We start from the raw sequence: 19509 nt of genomic DNA on the forward strand, positions 1-19509 counted from the left end.
GGCTGGAGCCGGGGCAAAGGGTGGCCAAGGGGCACCCACCCAGGGGACAGCCCGTCCAGGGAGCTAACCTGCATCTTCCACTGTCCCCTACGTCCCCAGTACCCCACCTGGGGTGGGCTGTGACCCCCCTCCCTGGCCCCTGGCACAGAGTGAGGGGCTCCAGGGGGAGTCCCTGCCTGCATCCAGGTTTGGCATGGGGGGGCCAGGGCCCGCAGCAAACACATGGGCTTTGAAATCCCACCCTGGCCATGGCCTTTCCATGTCAGGTGTGGGGTCCCCAGTTCCCAGCGGGTCATCTGACACAAGCTGGTCACCCACTCCTGTGAGGGGAGGCATCCTGTGTGTGTGGAGTGTGTATTTACAGTCGTGTATGGGGAGGGGGCTCTGCATGCCCTGGGAGAGAGAGCTGAGGAGGGGTGTCTGCGTGTTTATGGGGTCTCGATGTGTCTATAGGCAATCCCTGTGTCTAGGGGGGCTGCCTGTCTCACAGGGCTCTTTGTGTCTGGCGGGGGGACATGCATCTATTGGGGGGCCCCTGTGTCGGGCGGGGGGGTGCTGTGCGGTGGAGGCAGCAGGGCCGTAGCTGGACCCCGCCCCGGTCACCGCCGGCCAAGGGGCGCCGGTGGGCGCGTTAGACGACGCCACTCCCTCCCACTCACCCCTCACCGTGCGGCGGCCGCTTTAAGGGCAGCGCGGGGCCGCCCGGGGGCGGGACTCCGCGGGTGACGTCAACGCGCCTATTGATAAAGCCGGCGGGATTCCCGGGGCGGCAGCAGCAGTGCGCGGCGGCGGGGCCACGTGCGCGGGGCCCGGCGCTGGCGGAGCGGCCCCAGCCCCGCGGAGCCTCCTCCTTCTCCCGCGCCCGCCATGGAGCCCGCCGGCCTCTTCCCCCCCTTCCCCGCCGCCCGCCTCCCCGCACAGCCCGCCCCGCCGCCCCCGCCCCGCGCCGCCGAGACCACCCGCATCATCACCGACCCGATCTCCGGCCGCTCCTACTGCAAGGGCCGCCTCCTGGGAAAGGTACCGGGGAATGGGGGGGGCGAGCCGCCGCGGCGGGCACCGGCCGTGGCGTGCCGGCTTGAGCGGGGCTGGGAGCCACCGCCCGGGGCGGGCGCGGGGAGGGGCGGGGCGGGGGGCTGCGCGCTTGTTCGATCCCCCCCCCGAGTGGCCCGGGGCTGGATGCGGCCCCTCGGCTGCCGCACGCCGCCCCCACCCTCCCCGCCTCTCCCGGCGGGCCCGCAGCAGCGCTGGAAGCTGTGAATCACCCGGGCTGGCTGCATGCCTCGCCGGCTATCGGAGTCGCATCGGTTTCGGGGCGCCCCGCGGGGCGTGCGTGGGCCGGCGGGTGCCCCGGTTCCCAGGGGTGCCGGCCCGCGCTGCTCTGCCACACGCAACTTTTCCTCCCGCTGCCAGCGGTGTGTGTAGGAGGTGGGTGCCGGTTCCCAGCCCGGCCCGGGCGGGCTCGGCGGCTGAGTGTGCAGATTGGAGGCTGACATCATGGCAGGAAAAACCTGTCTCCATGGGGCTGCCTTTCGGTGGCCTCTGGTACCGGGCTCCCTGCCCTGCGCAAGACTTTCCAGGCTGATCTCTTACGTGGAAAGATGCAGAGTCCGGCCATGGTGGGAGGAAAAACGCCCTGGAGGTTTTACAGGAACTGGGTGAAGAAAATCCCTGGTTGAGAGCATCGTAGTTCAGATCTTAGTGGGCGACGCAGCAGGAGGGAGCGTGTGACACTTGCCAGGCTGTACTGCAAGGGAATGGAGGAGGTGGTTTGTAGGCAGAGGCGAAGAGCTGTCCCTCACCCATCTGTAACCAGCTCTTCCCTTGCAGGGTGGGTTTGCACGATGCTATGAAATGACAGACCTCTCCAGCAACAAAACCTATGCCGTGAAGGTCATTCCTCACAGCCGGGTGGCTAAACCCCACCAGCGGGAGAAGGTGGGTGCTGTGGGGCTGGTGGGATGCTGGGCTGGTGGGGTGCAGCGGGTGCCCTGCGCTCACCTGGGACTGCTACTCCCTTTCAGATCACCAATGAGATCGAGCTGCACCGGGACTTGCACCACAAGCACATCGTCAAGTTCTCCCACTACTTTGAGGATGCAGAGAGCATCTACATCTTCTTGGAGCACTGCAGTAGGAAGGTGAGTGCTGGCATGGCCTCCCGGCCAAAGAACCTCCTAAACAGAGCTGTGGCTGGTTGCAGCAGGCCTCGTGTGAGATGCTTTGTTAGCATGCTCCTTCTCCTGGGCTGCCTTGCTGCCTGCTCTGTCACACCATCTGAGCTCAGCCATAACCCATGTGGTTTTGCACAGCACTGGGGACATTGCTGGTTGCCTGTCCTACATGGGCTGTCTGCTCATGTTGGCAGCCCTTAGCTCCTGGTGGGGCCACCCTAAATCCAGTGGTTCCCATGGCTGTGCTGAGCAACCTCAACCATGTGTGGGGAGTCTGCTGAAGTCATGGCTGTGGAAGAACGATTATTTGTGGATGTGCAGCTTCTGGAAGAACTGGCTTTGACCCTGCCTGCCCCTTGCCTAGTCAGCAGGACTGCCTGTTCTCCCTGCCTGCCATCAACAAGCTGCCTTCTCTCCTTCTGCAGTCCCTGGCCCACATCTGGAAGGCCCGCCATACTCTCTTGGAGCCTGAAGTACGCTATTACCTCAAACAGATCATCTCAGGCTTGAAATACCTTCACCTCAAGGGCATCCTGCACAGAGACCTCAAGCTCGGTGAGTGCTGTGGTCGGGGCAGAGCACTGTGGGGAGTGAGCTGCCCCAGAGGGACTTGTGGTGATGCAACGCCCTTGACTTGCAGGCAACTTCTTCATCAATGAAAACATGGAGCTGAAAGTGGGGGACTTTGGTCTAGCTGCTTGCCAGGATATCTCTGACCAGAAGAAAAAGTAAGTCTGATGCTTCCCTATTCCAGAGCCCTCTGAGGTTTCATTCTTCTTCCTGTGGCTTCCCAGGAGGGTGGAGGGGTGAGTAGTCCTTCCTGGCCTAGGGAAGGGAAGCCTTAGGGACCTTTCCTGGGGTGGGTGGGGGGTGATTCCTGCCCCAGCTGCAGGCAAAGCAAGGGGGCTGGAGGCTTTGTGGCTCCTTCAGGAACAAGCTCACAGCCGTCGGAGAACAATGTGCTGACTATCCTTATTGTGCCTGCCTGGCTGCCCTGCTGGCTGCGCAGGCTGGGACACAAAGGCTCTGTTCCTCCCCGGCTCTAGGACAAGCTCTTCCCAACAGCTCCTCAGGAGCAGCTGCTCCTGACCCCTGGGAGTTGGAGGCAGGGGGAAGTCTGTATGGGGGTCCTTGTAGATGGAGGGGGGCTTTGGCCACAAAGAGCGAAATGGAGGGGAGGACAGGCTGCAAGCTAAATCCCAGGGCTCGGAGGGGGGAGGTTGTTTGTGAGGGGATGCAGAGCATGTGCTAACTTGGCACTCTGCCCCACAGGACAATATGTGGAACCCCCAACTACCTGGCCCCAGAAGTGCTGCTGAGGCAGGGCCATGGGCCGGAGTCAGATGTGTGGTCTTTGGGCTGTGTCATGTAAGTCTGTGCTGCTGGGTGGGGAGGGGTCTGGGCAGTCCTGCCTGTGTGGGGCTGGGGGGGAGTGGGAGCCAGGCTCTGGAGCAGCTGCAAAGAGGAAGCCCTCTTGTGCTTTGCCGTGTGGCTTTGCAGTGTTTGATGAAAGGCAGGGGGAGGGGAGTGGGTGGCTGGATCCTGCCAAGCCCTGCTTTGGAGTGGTGCTGCCAGCCATCCTGGGATGCTGCTCAGGGGCTGTGCAAGCAGGAGCTGCAAAGGGCAGGCGCTGTTGTGCCCCATTCATCTCTGGTTAAAAGCAGGCTCAACCTCTCTCTGAACCTGATAAACAACGGAAAATCTCTGTGGCTGGCGGCAGCTGCCGCTCTGTTTGTATGGGGAGCGATTGTTGTGCTGCTTCGGCGCATCCAGCCCCTTGCCTGGCCGCTGCCCACAAGCTTCCTGCTCTGCTTTCCACTGCGGTGGCTGCACAGGGGTAGAAGCGGCACTGGCAGAGGGTGGCCTTTGCCTGCCAGCCCTCTTGCTGTCCCCAGGGCTCCTCACCTGTTGCTCTAAACAGTTGCTAGGAGGAAGCATGGCCGGATGTGAGCGTGGCTGCCCAGGCTGGAAGTGATGCTCCTGGCCAGGTGTGGCCAGCCACATGCCAATAACTTCCTTGCTTTAAGTGCTGCTGAGTCATAAGCCTGGCAGGGATGTGATGGTGGCACACGTGTCCCCTCCCAGGTACACCCTGCTGTGTGGGAACCCTCCCTTTGAGACCTCTGACCTCAAGGAGACCTACAGGTGTATCAAGCAGGTGGAGTACACCCTCCCTGCTTTCCTCTCCCTGCCTGCCAAGCACCTCATTGCCGGCATCCTCAGACGCAGCCCCCAGGACCGACTCACCCTCGAGGAGATCTTGGACCATGAGTTCTTCAAGGTGAATGGGTGGGGGCCTGGCCTTGACCCTTCTCCAGGTGGGATGAGGCTTTTTGGGCTGTGCAGGGTGCTGTTCTTGGAGCCCAAGTCTCAGTCATTCAAAGGAAGCAGCTGCTGTCCTGCCCAAATGCCAGCCAGGGGAACCGAGGGATCTGGTGCGCTCCTGCTGCCTTGTCCCTGTAGCACAGGCTGTTTCCTGTACAGCCAGTCATGGGGCCAAGGCTTGACGGAAACGCAAGCTGACTGTCAGGAGGGCTGTGAGTGACTGCGGTCAGCCCAAGGCAGCTGCTCTGCCTGCAGCATGTGGGCAATGGAAACCAAACCTCTGTCTTGACCTCTTTGCAGGGCTACACTCCTGAGAAGCTCCCTCCCAGCAGCTGTGTGATGGCTCCAGAGCTGAGTCCCCCCAACTCAGCAAAGAGTCTGTTTGCTAAAGTCACCAAGACACTCTTTGGGAAGAAGAAACCCAAGGGTGAGTCCATGCACTTGCCTAGGAGCCTCTGGGTGGTCCTTCCTCCAGGGAGAAGTGAGTCCCGTCTCCTGGAGAGACCTCCTGATGGGTCTCTATGGGCCCCCTGTCCAGGGCTAGCACAAGCTGGGCTTGCCCCTGCCCTTCTGGTGCTGGTGGCCTGGCATGGGTGTGTGCCTGGAGAGCGGATGATGTGCTGCAACCCACAGGGCAGTTCCTCCTGGAAGCCCTGTGTTGCATGAGAACTGGGAAGTGAAAGTGGGAGGCAGCTATCTGACACCATTGTCACCACTGAGGGCATGGGAGCAGATGAGGGAGAGCTGAGCTACTGGGAGGGGTGGCCCAGATGTCCCCATCCACTGTGCTCAGCAGCGTGCTCATCACTTGCTCTCTTCTCAGCCAAGAAGGGCTCTTTGGAGGACAAGGATGACATCTCCAAGCTGGTCACTGGGCTGATGAAGACCTCGATCTGCCGGCAGATGAGCTATAAAACTGTGGAAGGGAATGAGGTGAGAACATTCCTGAGCCTGTGCACACCCCTTCTTGGGGGAGCGGTCAGGATGGTAATAAAGCCAGGTCTCTCTGCAGGCCACCCCCCTATCGTGCCGCAGCACCAGCTCTAGCCCTGTGGAGACAGTGGTGGAGGAGACATCTCACAAGTCTGTGTCCCCTTCCGTCCGGGGGACGATGGCCAGCAGCTGCGAGGGTGAGCAATACCTGCTCAGGCCACCCCAGCCTGCCCTGAGCTTCCTGTCCTGCCCTGACTGATAGTGGGGCCTGTTGACTCAGCCTGTCGTCTTCTCTTCACAGCCTTTGAAGACTGCATCACTGCCTCTGCCATCATCGAGTCGGCTGTCCGGCTTCTGCGGACCTGCCTCTCCTCCATGCCCCCAGGTAAACTGGTTGGACTGCTCTGGGACAGGACAGGGAGCTGTGCATCCCCTTCCCCATGGGATGAAGCACAGCTGCTATTGGTGTACCTTAAACGCTGCCAGAGCCCAATGTGGGGGGGGTCTGCTCCCCTCTGGGGAGGTGAGATGGACAGGGGCTGGCTGCCTGCTCTGCTCACCCCCTTTCCTCTTTACCAGCGGAGAAAAACCCGGCTTCCCTGGCCCGCCATGAGCATTTTGTCTGGGTGAGCAAGTGGGTAGATTACTCCAACAAGTACGGCTTTGGCTACCAACTCTCCAACCACAGCATCGGGGTCCTTTTCAACAATGGCACGCACATGACACTTTCCCCAAACCACAGGTAAGCGGTGTGGAAGGGGCTGGTGTCTCTGGGGGAGCCCCTTGGGTGGGAAGGGGTGAGGGGAGGCTCTGCAGGGGTGGGTTTGGTGCTGGGTGGCCCCAAAGCTCATGGTCTGCTCCCTCCCAGGACGGTGCATTACAACCCGACCAACAGCAAACACCTTGTGTTCTCTGCGGCCGCCATCCCCGAGCAGCTGCAGGGACAGATGAGTGTCTTGTGCTACTTTGCGTCCTACATGGAGCAGCATCTCATGAAGGTGGGTGCTGGGGTCCTGGGCTGGCCTTGGATCATGGGTAGGCTGGATGTTGGGTTATGGCTTGACCACACTGCCTGGGGTTGTGGGACTCCCTGCTCACAGGCTGTGGCCAGGTGGACACTCAGTTGTCCTGGGAGTGGGCCCACTGGGGGTGTGTCCAGGTTTAGCTGTGTGTATGCTGGTGGCAGTGCTCCAGTGTATGGGACTAGTGGCTTACACAGACCCTTCTCTCCAAGGGAGGTGACTTGCCCAGCATAGATGACCTTGGGCAGCCAGCCCTGCTCCTCCTGCAGTGGGTAAAGACTGACCAAGCCTTGCTTATGCTCTTCAGCAGTGGCACCCTCCAGGTACGTGTGGGGCACAGTGGGGATCTCCTCCCCACAGGGGTCTGGGTGCTAGCTGGGGACTCCTGGTCTGTGTTAAATCTTGTCTGCCCCAGCCTGAGTGCAAAATCCAGCTGTGGAAACAGCTGTGGGTGCAGGATGCTGCTCCAGTGCCCAGAGCTGCTGGTTGCAGCTTGTCCAGTCCATGGGGGACATGACACTTCAGTTGGCTGCTTCCATTTGTCCTGGGCTTGGTGTGTTCCTGCCGTGGGGCATGGAGCAGGGATGCTCCCAGGCAGGTCGGGGAGGAGGAACAGGTTGAGGCAGGAAGTGTGGCTCCATCCTGGCTCCCAACACGCTGCGGGAAGCGTGGGTTAAACCAAGCCCAACCTGTCTCCTAGGTGAACTTCTACAATGACCACACCAAGGTGATCATTAGCAAGCCTGACCACTCCTGCCTTGTCACCTACATCAACCGGGAGCGCAACTCCTACACCTACAAGCTCTGCAGCATCCAGGAGCTGGGCTGCTCTCCTGAGCTCCACCACCGCCTCAGATACATCCTCAAGCTCCTCCAAGAACGGGCTGAGGCCTAGCATGGGACCTTGGGGGACCCTCTCTGGACGTAGAGGTCTCCCCCTGCCCTCCCATGGGATGGGAGGTATGTTGTGGTGCTGGCTGCCTGCCTGGGCACCCTGTATCCTGGTGCTCAGCTGGACTCTGGACTAAGACATGTGGATGTGGTTACAGCAGCAGGTCTGGACATCCTTGCTGCTCCCTGGCTCTGGGCAATCGCTGTCTTCCCACTGGCAGCTCCTGCTCTGGTTGTGCTGGTCTTGGTGGAGTGGACTGGGGTGGCACAGGGAGGTGGTGGGTGAGTGCTCTGCAGCCAGGTTTGGGGCTGGCTGTGCCTTGTTAATGGCCTGGTGCTCCAGCCTGCCCTGGCTGGCAGCTGCCTGCAGTGGGGGCTCAGGGTGTCCTGCCCAAGGTGATGCACTGGTTGCACAGACCCTCGCCATGGCCTGGAGAGGACTGGCACAGCCTTGACCTCAAGGCTTGGCTGCTGTGGGGTAGGGAAAACTCCTTCCCAGGGGTGGACAGGGGTGAAGGGCGCTGCCTGCCCTGCCAGGGGCTGTGTGGGCTGGTGTGTGCTGCTCCACAACTGCTACACTAAGGAGGGGGCTGTGCTGGGCCCAGCTGTGCCCTGTCTGCTCCCAAATTGTGAATTGTCTGGTACAACTTGAGGTTTGATAAAGCGTGGGGGGGATGAGATCTGAGGGCTTGCCTGGAGAAGTCCTCATCTCGCTGGGACCTGGGGAGGTTTCTTGTTTCAAGGCAGTCTCTGCCATGTGGGACTATTTATGTATCTTATTTATATGGAATTATTTATTTTCCTGTTGGTCTGTCCATGTGCAGCTCCCCTGTCCCTGACTCACCTCAATAAAAGTTTATTTGTGTAAGGGCAAACTGGGTCTGTCTTGCTTAGAGCTGGGGTCACAAAAGGCCTTCATCCTTGCTCCAGGGCTGCTTCTGCCTGCCAGGCAAGACCCCTCTTGACATTGGCTGTTGCTGGGGGACAAGGTGAGGGAGGCAGGATGGGAATGAGGAGATCATGGTGTACCTCCACTGCTCTTCCCAGGGCTGGCAGGAAGGGTAGCGTTAGCACTTGCTGATGCTTGTGGAGCCCTGGAGCTGCCTCAGCTTCTCCTTTTTGCTGCCAGACTCTCATTCCCAAGTGTCTCTGCACTTGGGCCAAACCCAGCTGCTCTCCTGCTTCTGCTGAGCTGGAGAAGGCAGGGGCTGTAGCCTGGGCCTGGGTGGGTTGCCTGGGTCCTTGCACTATGATGCCTCCTGTGATGGGATATGAGCTGGGAATGAAGCCAGGAAAGAGGAGGGATTTAATCTGCTCCATGAGCTTGCTTTGAAGGTGATCTGTCACCCCCTGCCCCAGTGCTCGTGTAATCAATCTGTCTGGGAGCTGCTTGTGCTGGGCTGCTCCTTGTAGCATGGTCCTGGGGCAGCTGCCTCCTCCAGGGTAATGCAGCCTCTTGGGTTGGATTTGCTGCAGCTTGGGTCTTCTTGCAAACCAGATAGTGAAAGCTACAGTGTGGGTGTGAGCCCAGATTGGGGGTTGTAGTGAGCATCAAGACACTGAGGTGCATCCATGTCTTGCTCCTTGCATGCACCATGGCCAAAGCCACCAGGTATGAGCCACAGCTGGAGCAAACCTCTTTATTTCAGCTGCTCTCCCCCTGCAGCGCTACAGGGCTGGGTGGAGAGAGAGGCAGGAGCTACTCAAAGTAGACCCCATGCACTGTGGCCACAGCAAAGAGGGAGGCATTGGAGAAGGTGGCAGAGGCAAAGCTGTCACTCTCAGGGTCCCACAGTGCCTGGCTGGCCACCAGCAGGCTCTGCTGGCCCTGCTGGCCCAGCAGCACATGGCAGACCAGCTTGTAGCGGGGTGGCACCACCTCCTTCGCCTGGCTCCGCAGCAGCTCAGCCAGGCTCTGGGCTAGCAGGGCACTGCCCTGGGGGCTGTAGACCGTGGTCCCCAGGGTGCTGGCCAGGGCCCCTTCCAGCACCCGCTGCATCCGCCTCGCATCAAACTTGCAGCCTTCATCCGGCCGCATCCTGTAAGTGTTTTCAAGACGGGTCTTGAGGATGGGCTGGAAGAGGGGGAGCCCAGAGAAGCTCACGCGGCTGTGGAGCATCCAGGGGCCGATGGAGGAACGCCTGCCCCCTGGGGCTGCCCCCAGCGAGCTGCGGCGGCTGGCCAGGGGTGCTGGGTGGGTGCTGATGATTGAGCTGCGGCGGGAGGGCAGGAGTGGTGGTTTGCATTCCTCGGTGCCCTGTGTTGGGGCTGGGGGCTGGGAGCTGCGGCGGGTGGCCCGGAGTGGAGGGGCTTCAGTGTTGTCCGCAGCTGTCACCTGGGCTGGCAGGGCCACCTCTGGGGAGGGCTGTTCAGCCATATGGGTGGTCTGGAAAGGAGACATGGCTCTGAGTGTTTTGGGGGAGGCGTGTTGTCCCCCAGTGTCTCCATCCTACTGCCTCTCTGCTTCGCTTCTCCCTGCCCCCTGGCATGCAGGTCCCCATGGGGCTGAATGCAGAGGGCCTGGGGGGACTGTGGCAGCTGCCTTCCCTTCTCCAGCACCTCCATCCCCAGAAGCCTTGGCCAGCTGGGGCTGATCAGCGCAGCCACACGCAGTCCATCCAGCCTTCTGCTCTCCCATCCCCAGCCTTTCCCCCCCTCTGCCCCCTGCACGGGTGAGCACCTCCCACCTCCCCAGCCCTCCTGCCTGCATCTGGTCCCACACTTACCCCTAGCGCCACTCCTGCCCTGCTGGGGTAAACCCAGGGGAATTGTCTCTAGCCAATGTCGTGTTCCTGGCTGCCCCGGATCAGTCTTGGTCCTGCAAGTTGCAATGAGTGAGGCCAAACCTGTTGTGCTCCTGGAGCGTGATGTGTTGCTATGTGACACGGCAGCTCTCCAGGGCTGCTCTGAGGCATGGCTCTCATAACTCCTTGTTTCCTGGTCCCTGGACAGCCCAGTCCCCTTTCACTCCTGCCCTGTCTGTGTTTCCAGCTGTGCCAGCATAGGGACATGGTTGCTCCCAGGTATGTGCCCTCCAACCTCATCTGCTCCCTGCCAGCCCTGAAAAATGCTTGCTGGTGTTGAATGGGCAAAGGAAGAACAGTGGGTGGAGAACAGCCACTGTGATCACCACTTTGCACCCCAACTATGGCCTGCACTGGGGCTGGGACCTCCAAAAACTTGATTTTACCCAAAGGTTTGCATCCTTCAGGTACTTATCCCCTCCCCTGCACCAAGGGAGAGTGTGGGCGGGTGGGCACCCGTTGAGCACAGCCCTACCGCGTGCCGGGCACCCTGCTGCCGCAATGCCTCGATCTGAGGGCAGGTTTGCTGCGGGTTCCCAACCCCAAGTGGCGTTTCTCTCCACAGGCAGAGCCCAGCCCAGCTGGTACTCTGTGGCCGCCCTGTCAATACGCCTTTGTCTGGCCCGGCTGCTGAGCTATTTGAGGAAAGCGGAGACGGCTTTTGTGTTTCTATCTCTCATCAGAGGTATTTATAGCCTGCCACTGACTAGCACTGCCAAGCTCGCTGGCAGCTGGACCCCCGCTCCTTTGGGGTGCTGCCATAGGCTGCGGGCCCTGCTCCTCCCTCTCCCTCCCACCGCCACTGACAAGCGAAGGTGGGTCCCTCCATGGGCACCCTCGCCACCTCCCCATCCGCAGGCTGCTTGGGGTCAGCCAGGCTTGGGAGAAAAGGGACGGGGCATCCCCTGGCACAGCAGCTGGTCTGGGCTTGGGCGAGGCTGGTTATGTTTTTTCTGCCTCTGATCGCTTGTGTCCTAAACAGACACGAGAGCTGCAGTGCTTTGGCCTGGAGCATCGGCAGGAGAGGAGACTTTTTCCATTTCAGGGCACAGATCTCCCCGCTGGGCTCGAGTTTTCTCCGCTCCCGGTGCGGGGGACCCAGCCACGCCCAGCGGCTTTCCATGGGGGCTGTGCATGTGGAGGTGATCTTTGTGTTGCCTTTCCCAAAATCCCAGCCGCCTGCCTCCCTTCACTCCCATCTGCCCCCATCCACGGGGCCCCATCCAGCAAAGCCACCGGCTGCGGGGCAGGTCCCCGTGCCGGGGCCGTGCCATGAGCCGCGGCGGGGGATGCCCCCGGCCCGCCATGCCGTCCGGCCTCCCCGCTCCGCTCCCATCCGCCAAACGCCCGGAGGGAGCTGCCTCGGCACCGAGGGTGGGCTTCCCCGCTCGCCGCCCCCCTCTCTCTCCCCGGCTGCCTGGCCCCGGCGCTGCCTGCCAGGTTTCCCTAGCAATGGGCCATGTCGTACGGCGCGGCGGCCTCCTCCCCGCGGCCTTCCCAGGCCGGCCAGCCTCCCGCCCGCCCGCTGCTGCCTGCGCCGCCTTCCTCCGCCGCCCTCCCCGAGGCAGCCCATGGCCGGAGCCTGCTCGGCGCGGCTGCAGGGCGAAGCGGCTGCCTTCACCGCCGCCCTCCGCACGCTGGTCAACAACCCTCAGTTCAGGTGAGGGGCCGGGGGGCTGCCACCTCCCCAGACATGCCGAGCCCCCCGGTGCCCGCTCCGTGCTGCTAACCCACGGCTCCGAGCCTGGCCGGGGGGGGGGTTGGGGCCCCCGGGCAGTGCGGGGAGCCCCGGGCAGCTGGCGGGGCCGGCCTGGCTTGTGCACGCCCCGGGGCATCCCGCACGGCTTTTGCAGCGCTCCCCCCACGTCTGCACGGGAGCAGGAGCCCAGGACTGCGCGGGTGCATCCCCCTGGGACAGCCACGGCCTCTCCGGAGGAGGGAAGGTCCCCGGGTGCGCCCAGACCCCCTCTGTCCCCGGGCATTGGTGCCAGCAGGGCAAGGCAGTGTCCCAGGCTAAATGCCGCGCCAGGGCTCCTGCCCTTGCCAGGGGTGGGGGTACTGCAGCCGCCGTGCTCCCCAGGGGCAGCCACCCGTGCTTGGTTCCTTTCCCACCCGGGCTTCACCGGTGCTTTCCTTCCACATCACCGACCTCCCCAGAGAGCAGGCGGCAGCCCAGCTGGCCCCCCTCGCCGCGCCTGGTGTCCCTGCCACCTCCTTCCGGAGCAGAGAGCGCGGAGATGGAGAGCCACTGCCTCGGCCACCCCCCACCTACACTGCACGTCCTGCCTGGGAGCTGGCTAGCTGTGTGGGCCTCTTTGCCCGCTTCATGCTGAGGCCTGGCACAAATGCCAGTGCTATCTGAGGAAATCCCCATCCCTGCTGAAATTTTGGCCACCCAGAAGAGAAATCCCAGTGAAAACTCCCCAGCCACAGCACCAGGCAGTGCGGAAGCGGCTGCCAGCTCCTGGCCATCCCCAGCCCACATCCTGCTACTTGCATCTTGCATCCCGCACCCTTCATCCTGCATCCCGCAGCCCACATCCTGCAGCCTTCATTCTGCATCCTGCAACCTGAAATCTACACTCTGCATCCATCAACCTTCATCCTGCATCCTTCCTTCTGCAGCCTGCATCCCGCAGCCTGCACCCTGCAGCCTTCATTCTACATCCTGCAACCTGCTCCCCACATCCTGCATCCTTCCTTCTGCATCCTGCATCCTGCAGCCATCCTGCACCCATCCTGCAGCCTGCATCCTGCATCCCAGACCTTGCATCCCATAACTGCAGCCTGCATCCCATATCTCACAGCCTTCATCCCGCAGCCTGCACCCTGCTTCCCTCACTTGGCCTGTGGACCCTAGCCACAGAGCAGTTTAATTTGGTCCCCCTTGTCACGGAGGTCCTGTCAGGCTCTCCTCACACCGCCCAGCACACCCCAGCCATGTGTATCGCAATATACCTGTGGGATGACCCAGATGCCCTTCCCTCTGGTGGGCACAACCTCTGCGGGATGCTGCGAGGGTTGGGTGGTGTGTTTGTGCACGGCCTTGTGACAGCTACAGGTTGGGTGGCATGTCTTCTGCTCACTGCGCTGCTGGGGTGGGGGAAGAGAGGAGGAGGGGACGAGGGGATGGATGGGCCATGGCCGCACAGCGCACACAGGCTGGAGACTCTCTGGCCTTTGCCCACTCCTTTTCCCCTGATCCTGCCTTCCCTTCCAGGGGCTGCAGGGCTGGGGAACCGTTCTGGGGGGCCGTGGGGGACCAGGGCAGTGGGACCCCATGCCCCAGTGTGCAGTGCAGGCTGCCCTGTCCCGCAGGTGCAGGGAGGGCCAGTGCCAACCCCACCGGCGGTGATGACGGAAGCTTCGCATCCCTGAGCCCGTGAGTCAGTGCCCATGAGTCAAGGAGGCTGGGCCTGGTGGCAGCCGCACTTTCCCCCACTTTGCCGTGCCAAAAGAGAAAGCCACTTTCTCCAGCTGTCCCGGGCCTTTCTCTTCCCCACTCTGTGCCAGCACCCGTGGCTGGCTGTGCTGGCACCCGTGGCTCTCTGTGCTTTCCAGAGGCCCCATCTTGCTCACCCGACCTGTAGCATTCAGACAGCTGCAAGGAGCCACTAGCAAGGACCCCTCCGTGCTTGGGAAAAGCCCCTTGGTTAAAACTAAAGGACGCTACCTTGACAGGATGGGCACCCAGCTGGTCACTGCCTGTGTGCCCTGTCCCAGCCCCAGGGCATCACATGCCCCAGCTTCCCAAGGAACCCCATCCCTCACAGTCCCCTCTCCCCCGCAGCGACGTGACATTTGTGGTGGGCCGAGAGCGGCAGAAGATATTTGCGCACCGCTGCGTGCTGGCATGCCGCTGCCAGGCTTTCCGGAGGATGCTCAGCCAGGGGTTGGCAGGCAGCGAGGACCCCCCCAACAGCATCCCACCCCAGGGCCCCTTCGTCCTGGGCAACGTGCAGCCTGAGGTCTTCCTGGCTGTCATCGAGTTCCTCTACACCAACAGTGTCACCCTCAACAGCCAGATTGTGAGTGGGGATGGGGCTGGTGGGGGCCATGGGCATGGGAGGGACAAGGAGGAATGTAGGGCTAGGGGGTGTTTTGCAGCTCTTGGGGTGCCGAAGGTGGAGGGGCTGCTCTGCATGATGCTTTCTGGCTGGCTAACAGTGCAATAAGTGTGTGGGGTCTCAGCTCAGTACAGTGGGATGTCCAGGGCACCTTGTCCCACACGTGTCTGCCCCAACCTTGGGACAGCTGGCTGTGCACACCCTGGATACTGGGAATGGGGACACCAGAGCAGTACACCTGCACATGCCCCCATGCGGCAGCCCCTTCCCCCTGCCATGCCCCACCTGGGAGCTCCCACGGAGGCAGGAGGACATGTGCCCTTGGCCCCTGGGCTGCCATGCCCATCCATGGCCCTGCAGGCCAATGCTCACAAGGTGTCTCTTGCCTGCAGGCTCTGGAGGTGCTGACCTCGTCGATAGAGTATGGCCTGCAGGACCTGTGCAAGGTATGGCCCTGCTTAGACTGGGGGCGGTGGTCCCTGAGTACGCCCATGCTGAGGAGTGCCCCAAGATGGTCCCTGCATGGCTGGTGGCTGGAGGTGGCTCTGAGGACAGCACCATGGTGCATCACCTGGGTCCGTTGCAGGCTCAGCCCCTGCTTCTCGATCCTGGAGGGGGTCTCCAGTGGGATCCCCCTTGAGGCGGTGCAGCACCATCCCGGAGCCCCGCAGCAGCTGGGGAATCCCGGGGAAGGGCACGGGGCCTCTTGTCTCCCGCACGGCAAAGGGCAGCAGGAAAGCCCCTATGCCATCGCCCACGGGTGCCCTCCGGTCATCTGGCAGGATGAAGCCATAGGGAAAGCCCCGGTCCTGCGGAGCGCTCAGCACCCCAGCCACAGTGCTTTCAAGGGGGTGCTGCTTGGGGCGGGAAGGTTTTGGGAAAGCAGCAGGGAGCAAAAAGGAGGGGTGGGAGCCAGACGAGGAGTGGTCAAGAAGCTGGAGCGGCTCGGCGTTGGGGAGGGCGGTTGGGCCACGTCATCAGAGCGATTCCTGAATTACAGCCGGGCTGATCGCGTGACCCGCCATCTCGCGCCTGGACTTCCCCTCCCCTCCCACCGGGGAAGGACCTCGCTGAGGAACTGTTGGCTGCTCTGTGCCGGGGCAGTGGGATGGGACCTGCCCCATCACCCCGTGGGGGAAAGCTCAGCCCGACCCCAGATGTGGCACAGGGCTGTCAAGCAGCTGGCTGGGCAGGGAAGGGACATAAAGGGTGCTGCAAAAAGGGGGACCCAGTGTCCTGGCCACACGAGTCCCACGCCACCATCCAGCAAATGCATCCTCGGAGAGATGACCTGCAGTGGGGAGAGCCATAGAGGAGGGGCGGGGGGGGGAAGGGGGATGACCAAGGGCAGCCGGGGAAACCCGTGGCTGTGTCCCCAGCTGCAGGGTGACTTCATCTCCCTCCCACCAGTGACTCAGGGCCCTTCTGCTCCAGCTGATGGATCCTCCCTGAATGTCACATCCCCTTGGGTTTCCCAGGGGCTCTGACCCTTTTGCATGGGAGGCAGCTGAGATGGGCAGGAGGGAGGTCCTGCTCCCTGATAGATGTGCCCATCTGGCCGCATCCCACCTACATTGCCTGCGTGTGTGCTGCAGCTGGAGATGCCGGTCCCTCAACGACCACAGGCAGAGAGCAGCTGGCAGGCAGGGCTGGGCAAAGCTGAGGTCACCCAGTGCACTGCAGCCAGCACCAGGGCCGTCCGCTGTGGCAGGCCGTGGCTAGTGACTGTGGCCAGGGTTAGGTGACCCACCTGGAGCTATGAGGTTCACTGGGGTTTGGTCACATCAAACTTGGTCCCTGGCTGAATCAGTACTCCATTGCTGCCTTATGAAACCGTGCGGAGCTGGAGGTGCCTCCACCCCATGTCCCGTGTCCCATATCTCATGTCCTGGGGGCTCAGGGGGTGCTGAGAGCCACAGGAGTGGGTGGCGGGGCTGAGTCCCTGCTCTGCCCACACTGTATCCATCTGCCTTCCAGATCTGCGTTGAGTTCATCAAGGACACACTGAGTGTGGAGCAGGTCTGCGAGGCTCTGCAGGTGAGTGTGACCCCCCGTGGGGTCACAAGGGGTTAAAAATAACCTGTCTGATTTTGGGGCAGGAGCTGGCCCTTCCTGCTCTTGGCTGTATGGTGGGGCAGGATTTCCAACCCTTCCCTGGCCCAGCAGCTGCCCTGCCAGCTCCTGGGCACATTGTACTAGGGCTGCAAGGGACACTGGGGCCACCACAGCCTGGCAGGGAAATGTCCTCACACTGCCCTGGGCAGGGGTGGCCAGAGCTCCCCAGTGCCAGGGCTTTGCCATCATCTGCATGAAACTGGGAGGCACTGGGTTTCTGGGAGCTCTCATGGTTTTGGGGCCAGTCCAAAAAAACCCTGCTGAGAGTTGGGCACCTAAAAATAGCCTTGGAGGAGTCCCAATGGCACTGCCATGCTGCTTGGTGGGACCAAGGCTGCTCCCAAGAGAAGGGGGATTTGTTCTACCTCCCATGGGTCGAAGCAATGCTCTCGGGGTGAGATGCCGGCTTCAGAACACAGAAACTCCTGCCAGATGTGGTGCCAGACCACCGCGGCATAAACAGAGCTAAAACTGGCCTGGAGGAAACAAACAGAAAACCCCAAAACCCCAGAACAAAACAAACCTGAAGAAAACATCTAGCCTTCCCTCTCCGCTTGCGTCAATGCTGGTCCCCTGCTGTGGTGGAGGGGGAGGCGATGCTTGCCCTGCTTGTGCTGGTCCAGAGTACCCCACACGCAGGGGCCACTGCCATGGGGGTCAAGCGTGTATCCTCCTGGTGCCCAGATGGGCAGTACCAGCCCTGGGATGACCATCACTGCGTAGGGCTGGGGGAGGATGAGAGCAGCCCAAATTCCTGGTGCAGTGGGGGATGGCAGCTATGGGGCAGGCTGGGGCTGGCACCAGGGCATGGGGCACATGTGGGTGGCTCTAAGCTGACCCTGTGCCCACGCAAGGAGCGCTGGGGACGGGTGGCCCCATGTCCCCGCAGTGTGGCCTTGTGAAAGCAATACTGGGGCCCCTTGCCCACCTGGGGCTGGGTCACGTCCCGAGCAGCAGTGGATCATCAGGTGCTTCCTGCTGACAGCGGGGCTGAGTGACCATTGTGGGCGGTAGAGCCACCAAACCCTTTGCCATGGGGCAGGCCAGGAAAGGAGGGGACCTTGGTGCCCCTTCCCCACCACACGTGGCACCCACGCACAGGGATGCTCACGTCACCTAGGTCCCTGAGAGTGCCCGTGTCTCTGTAGGGCTTTGGCAAGGGGGGGGGTCCCTCGCAAGTGTCTGTGTTGTCCCACAGGCTGCGGTGACCTACGGGCAGGCAGACCTCCAGCAGCACTGCCTGGCCTTCATCGAGGGCTGCACTGCGGTATGGCTGTGGGTGATGGGGGAGCATGGCACGGGGTACCCCAGGGCATGGGGAGCACCAGGGGCACATGGCATGGGGAACACTGGAGGACACAGCATGAGGCAGGGGAGCCGGACCCCTAAGAATGGCATAGATGGAGGCTGGGCAGGGGAGGAAAGGGAGCAAATGGTGTATCGGGAGAAGATGCTGGGTGCCAGGTAGAGGCTGGCTGAGGGGTACTGGGTTGCCGGGGGATGGGGGTCTGGGTGGGGGATGCTGGGGTGCCAGGCAGGGATGGCACCAGGATGGGCCCAATGGCCCATGGTGGGGGTGGGGGGGTGCTGTGGGGTCCCAGTACCAATGCCCTAGTGCTGTGGTGTGCTGGCAGGCGGTGGTGCAGACACAGGGCTTCCATGAGCTCTCTGACGCCGTGCTGGCACGGGTGCTGCGCAGCGACCGTCTGGCCGTGGATGAGCTGGACCTGGTGCAGGCCGTGCGGGAGTGGGCACACGTCAGCTCAGTGAGTGCAGTATGGCGGTGACGGGAGTGGGTGGTCCTGGCTGCCCCCCCGCCCCCCCCAGGCAGAGCCAGCCAGGGGTGCCAGGACATCCCCACACCCCCCCACACCCCCCCCCGTCCCCGTGTTCCCCACCCAGCCCCCGCCCACACCCGCAGCCCAGGCAGGGAACGCAGGCGTCCTGTCCCTGAGCCGGGGGCTGTGTAATGGGCACAGAGGCTGTGTCGCCCCCCCGCCCTCGTCCCCCCGTCGCGTCCCGTCGTGTGCCCACCCCCCCGCCAAACCCCGTCTTCCCTGCTCCCACACACTACCGCCCCACCACCACGCCCGCTGCCCAGGGCATCACCGGCCCCATCCCGCACATCCCGCAGGCCGTCTTGGAGCGCCCAGTGCCCGAGGTGGCCGCCCTGCCTGTGCGGGAGCTGCGCCTGCCGCTGCTGGCACCCAGCGAGCTGGCGACACTGGAGAGCCACAACCAGCGGGACCTGCTCATCCCGGTGAGCTGCTGCCTCCCCGCGGGGTGCCCCGGCGCGCCTCCGGGGCTGGAGGATGCTGCAGGACTGCGGTTGGGGGGACGACACACACACTACGCTGCGGTCCCATCCCTGTCCCCCTCCCTGTAGGTGGAGAGCATCGCGGCAGCCTGGCGGGCCCACGCGCTGAGGAGGGGCAGCGGGGTGCCCTCCCGCCTCTGCCGGCCCCGGCGCGGCACGCGGCCCCGCGACCACCACCGCCACCTGGACCCGCAGGCCAAGTAGGGACCGGGCGCCGCGGTCCCCGCAGCCTGACCGGGGGCCTCGGGCAGCGGCAGTGCCCCCGCCCCGGCCGGGTGCTCCGCAGTGGGGCAGGCTGCGGGGCTGGGCACTGCCGGAGGAGTGGCGCAGCCAAGAGCATCCATAAAGCCCTTTGCCCCACGCCTCGGCTTCGGGGTCAGGGCAGGATGCGCGGGTCACCCCAAAAAGGGGTGCGGGGAGCAGGGCGTGTGTGTGGGGGGATGGGTTGGAGATGGGCCATGGGGTCACAGGGTGAGCTCCCTCTTTCCCGGCCCCTGTGCTGGGGCCCTTCCCCAGGGCCGTGCTGCCCTCCCCCGGCAGTGGGGCCGTGCTGCAGCAGGCAGCGAGCGCTGGCACCGGCCTGGGCAGGGGCGCAACCTCCTCCCCGTGGCAGGGGTGGGAAACGGGCTGAGCGGGATGGGGACCCTGGGGCTTAGGCGGGGGGCAAGTGGGAGGGGAGACCCTGGCATCTCTGCACCCACCCAGCACCGCTGCACACCTCCCCCCCTGCCCCCTCCCCCCCCCCGAAAACCCACCCCAAGCCCTGCCAACAGCCCCCAGCTCCTCATAGCCCCGGGGTGGGGGGGGCAGGCCGCCAGCCCCCCCGCCATGTGCCACACACACTCTTACACATCTCTCCAC

General features: G+C 63.0%; 3 protein-coding genes across 3 annotated transcripts; 2 read left to right on the top strand and 1 right to left on the bottom strand.

Annotated features, from left to right (window-relative positions):
* The first annotated feature begins 867 nt into the window (after nt 1-867).
* On the top strand, nt 868-7602 carry PLK3 (polo like kinase 3). The gene is made up of 15 exons (XM_059821829.1): nt 868-1020; nt 1831-1938; nt 2025-2141; nt 2600-2729; nt 2815-2902; nt 3447-3542; nt 4260-4455; nt 4800-4926; nt 5323-5432; nt 5512-5629; nt 5734-5817; nt 6012-6174; nt 6301-6430; nt 6667-6777; nt 7155-7602. Exons 1-15 carry the CDS (start codon nt 868-870, stop codon nt 7347-7349), a joined length of 1926 nt encoding a protein of 641 aa, XP_059677812.1. The 3' UTR covers nt 7350-7602.
* A 1442-nt stretch (nt 7603-9044) lies between these two features.
* Nucleotides 9045-9722, bottom strand: DYNLT4 (dynein light chain Tctex-type 4). The gene has a single exon (XM_059822287.1). The coding sequence runs from the start codon at nt 9720-9722 to the stop codon at nt 9045-9047; it is 678 nt and encodes a 225-aa protein (XP_059678270.1).
* A 1998-nt stretch (nt 9723-11720) lies between these two features.
* On the top strand, nt 11721-18852 carry BTBD19 (BTB domain containing 19). The gene is made up of 8 exons (XM_059822255.1): nt 11721-11809; nt 13940-14177; nt 14609-14662; nt 16194-16253; nt 17530-17598; nt 17966-18097; nt 18466-18591; nt 18718-18852. Exons 1-8 carry the CDS (start codon nt 11721-11723, stop codon nt 18850-18852), a joined length of 903 nt encoding a protein of 300 aa, XP_059678238.1.
* The last annotated feature ends 657 nt before the right edge of the window (nt 18853-19509 follow it).

This window comes from Gavia stellata, chromosome 10 (genome assembly GCF_030936135.1).
Source record: "Gavia stellata isolate bGavSte3 chromosome 10, bGavSte3.hap2, whole genome shotgun sequence".
Taxonomy (NCBI): Eukaryota; Metazoa; Chordata; class Aves; order Gaviiformes; family Gaviidae; genus Gavia; species Gavia stellata.

Coding starts and splice junctions, on each gene's coding strand:
- PLK3 (XM_059821829.1), top strand. CDS start 868: ATGGAGCCCGCCGGCCTCTTCCCCCCCTTCCCCGCCGCCCGCCTCCCC. Junction 4,456..4,799: donor TGGACCATGAGTTCTTCAAG/GTGAATGGGTGG, acceptor ACCTCTTTGCAG/GGCTACACTCCTGAGAAGCT. Junction 6,175..6,300: donor ACACTTTCCCCAAACCACAG/GTAAGCGGTGTG, acceptor GCTCCCTCCCAG/GACGGTGCATTACAACCCGA.
- DYNLT4 (XM_059822287.1), bottom strand. CDS start 9,722: ATGGCTGAACAGCCCTCCCCAGAGGTGGCCCTGCCAGCCCAGGTGACA.
- BTBD19 (XM_059822255.1), top strand. CDS start 11,721: ATGGCCGGAGCCTGCTCGGCGCGGCTGCAGGGCGAAGCGGCTGCCTTC. Junction 14,178..14,608: donor TCACCCTCAACAGCCAGATT/GTGAGTGGGGAT, acceptor TCTTGCCTGCAG/GCTCTGGAGGTGCTGACCTC. Junction 17,599..17,965: donor TCATCGAGGGCTGCACTGCG/GTATGGCTGTGG, acceptor GTGTGCTGGCAG/GCGGTGGTGCAGACACAGGG.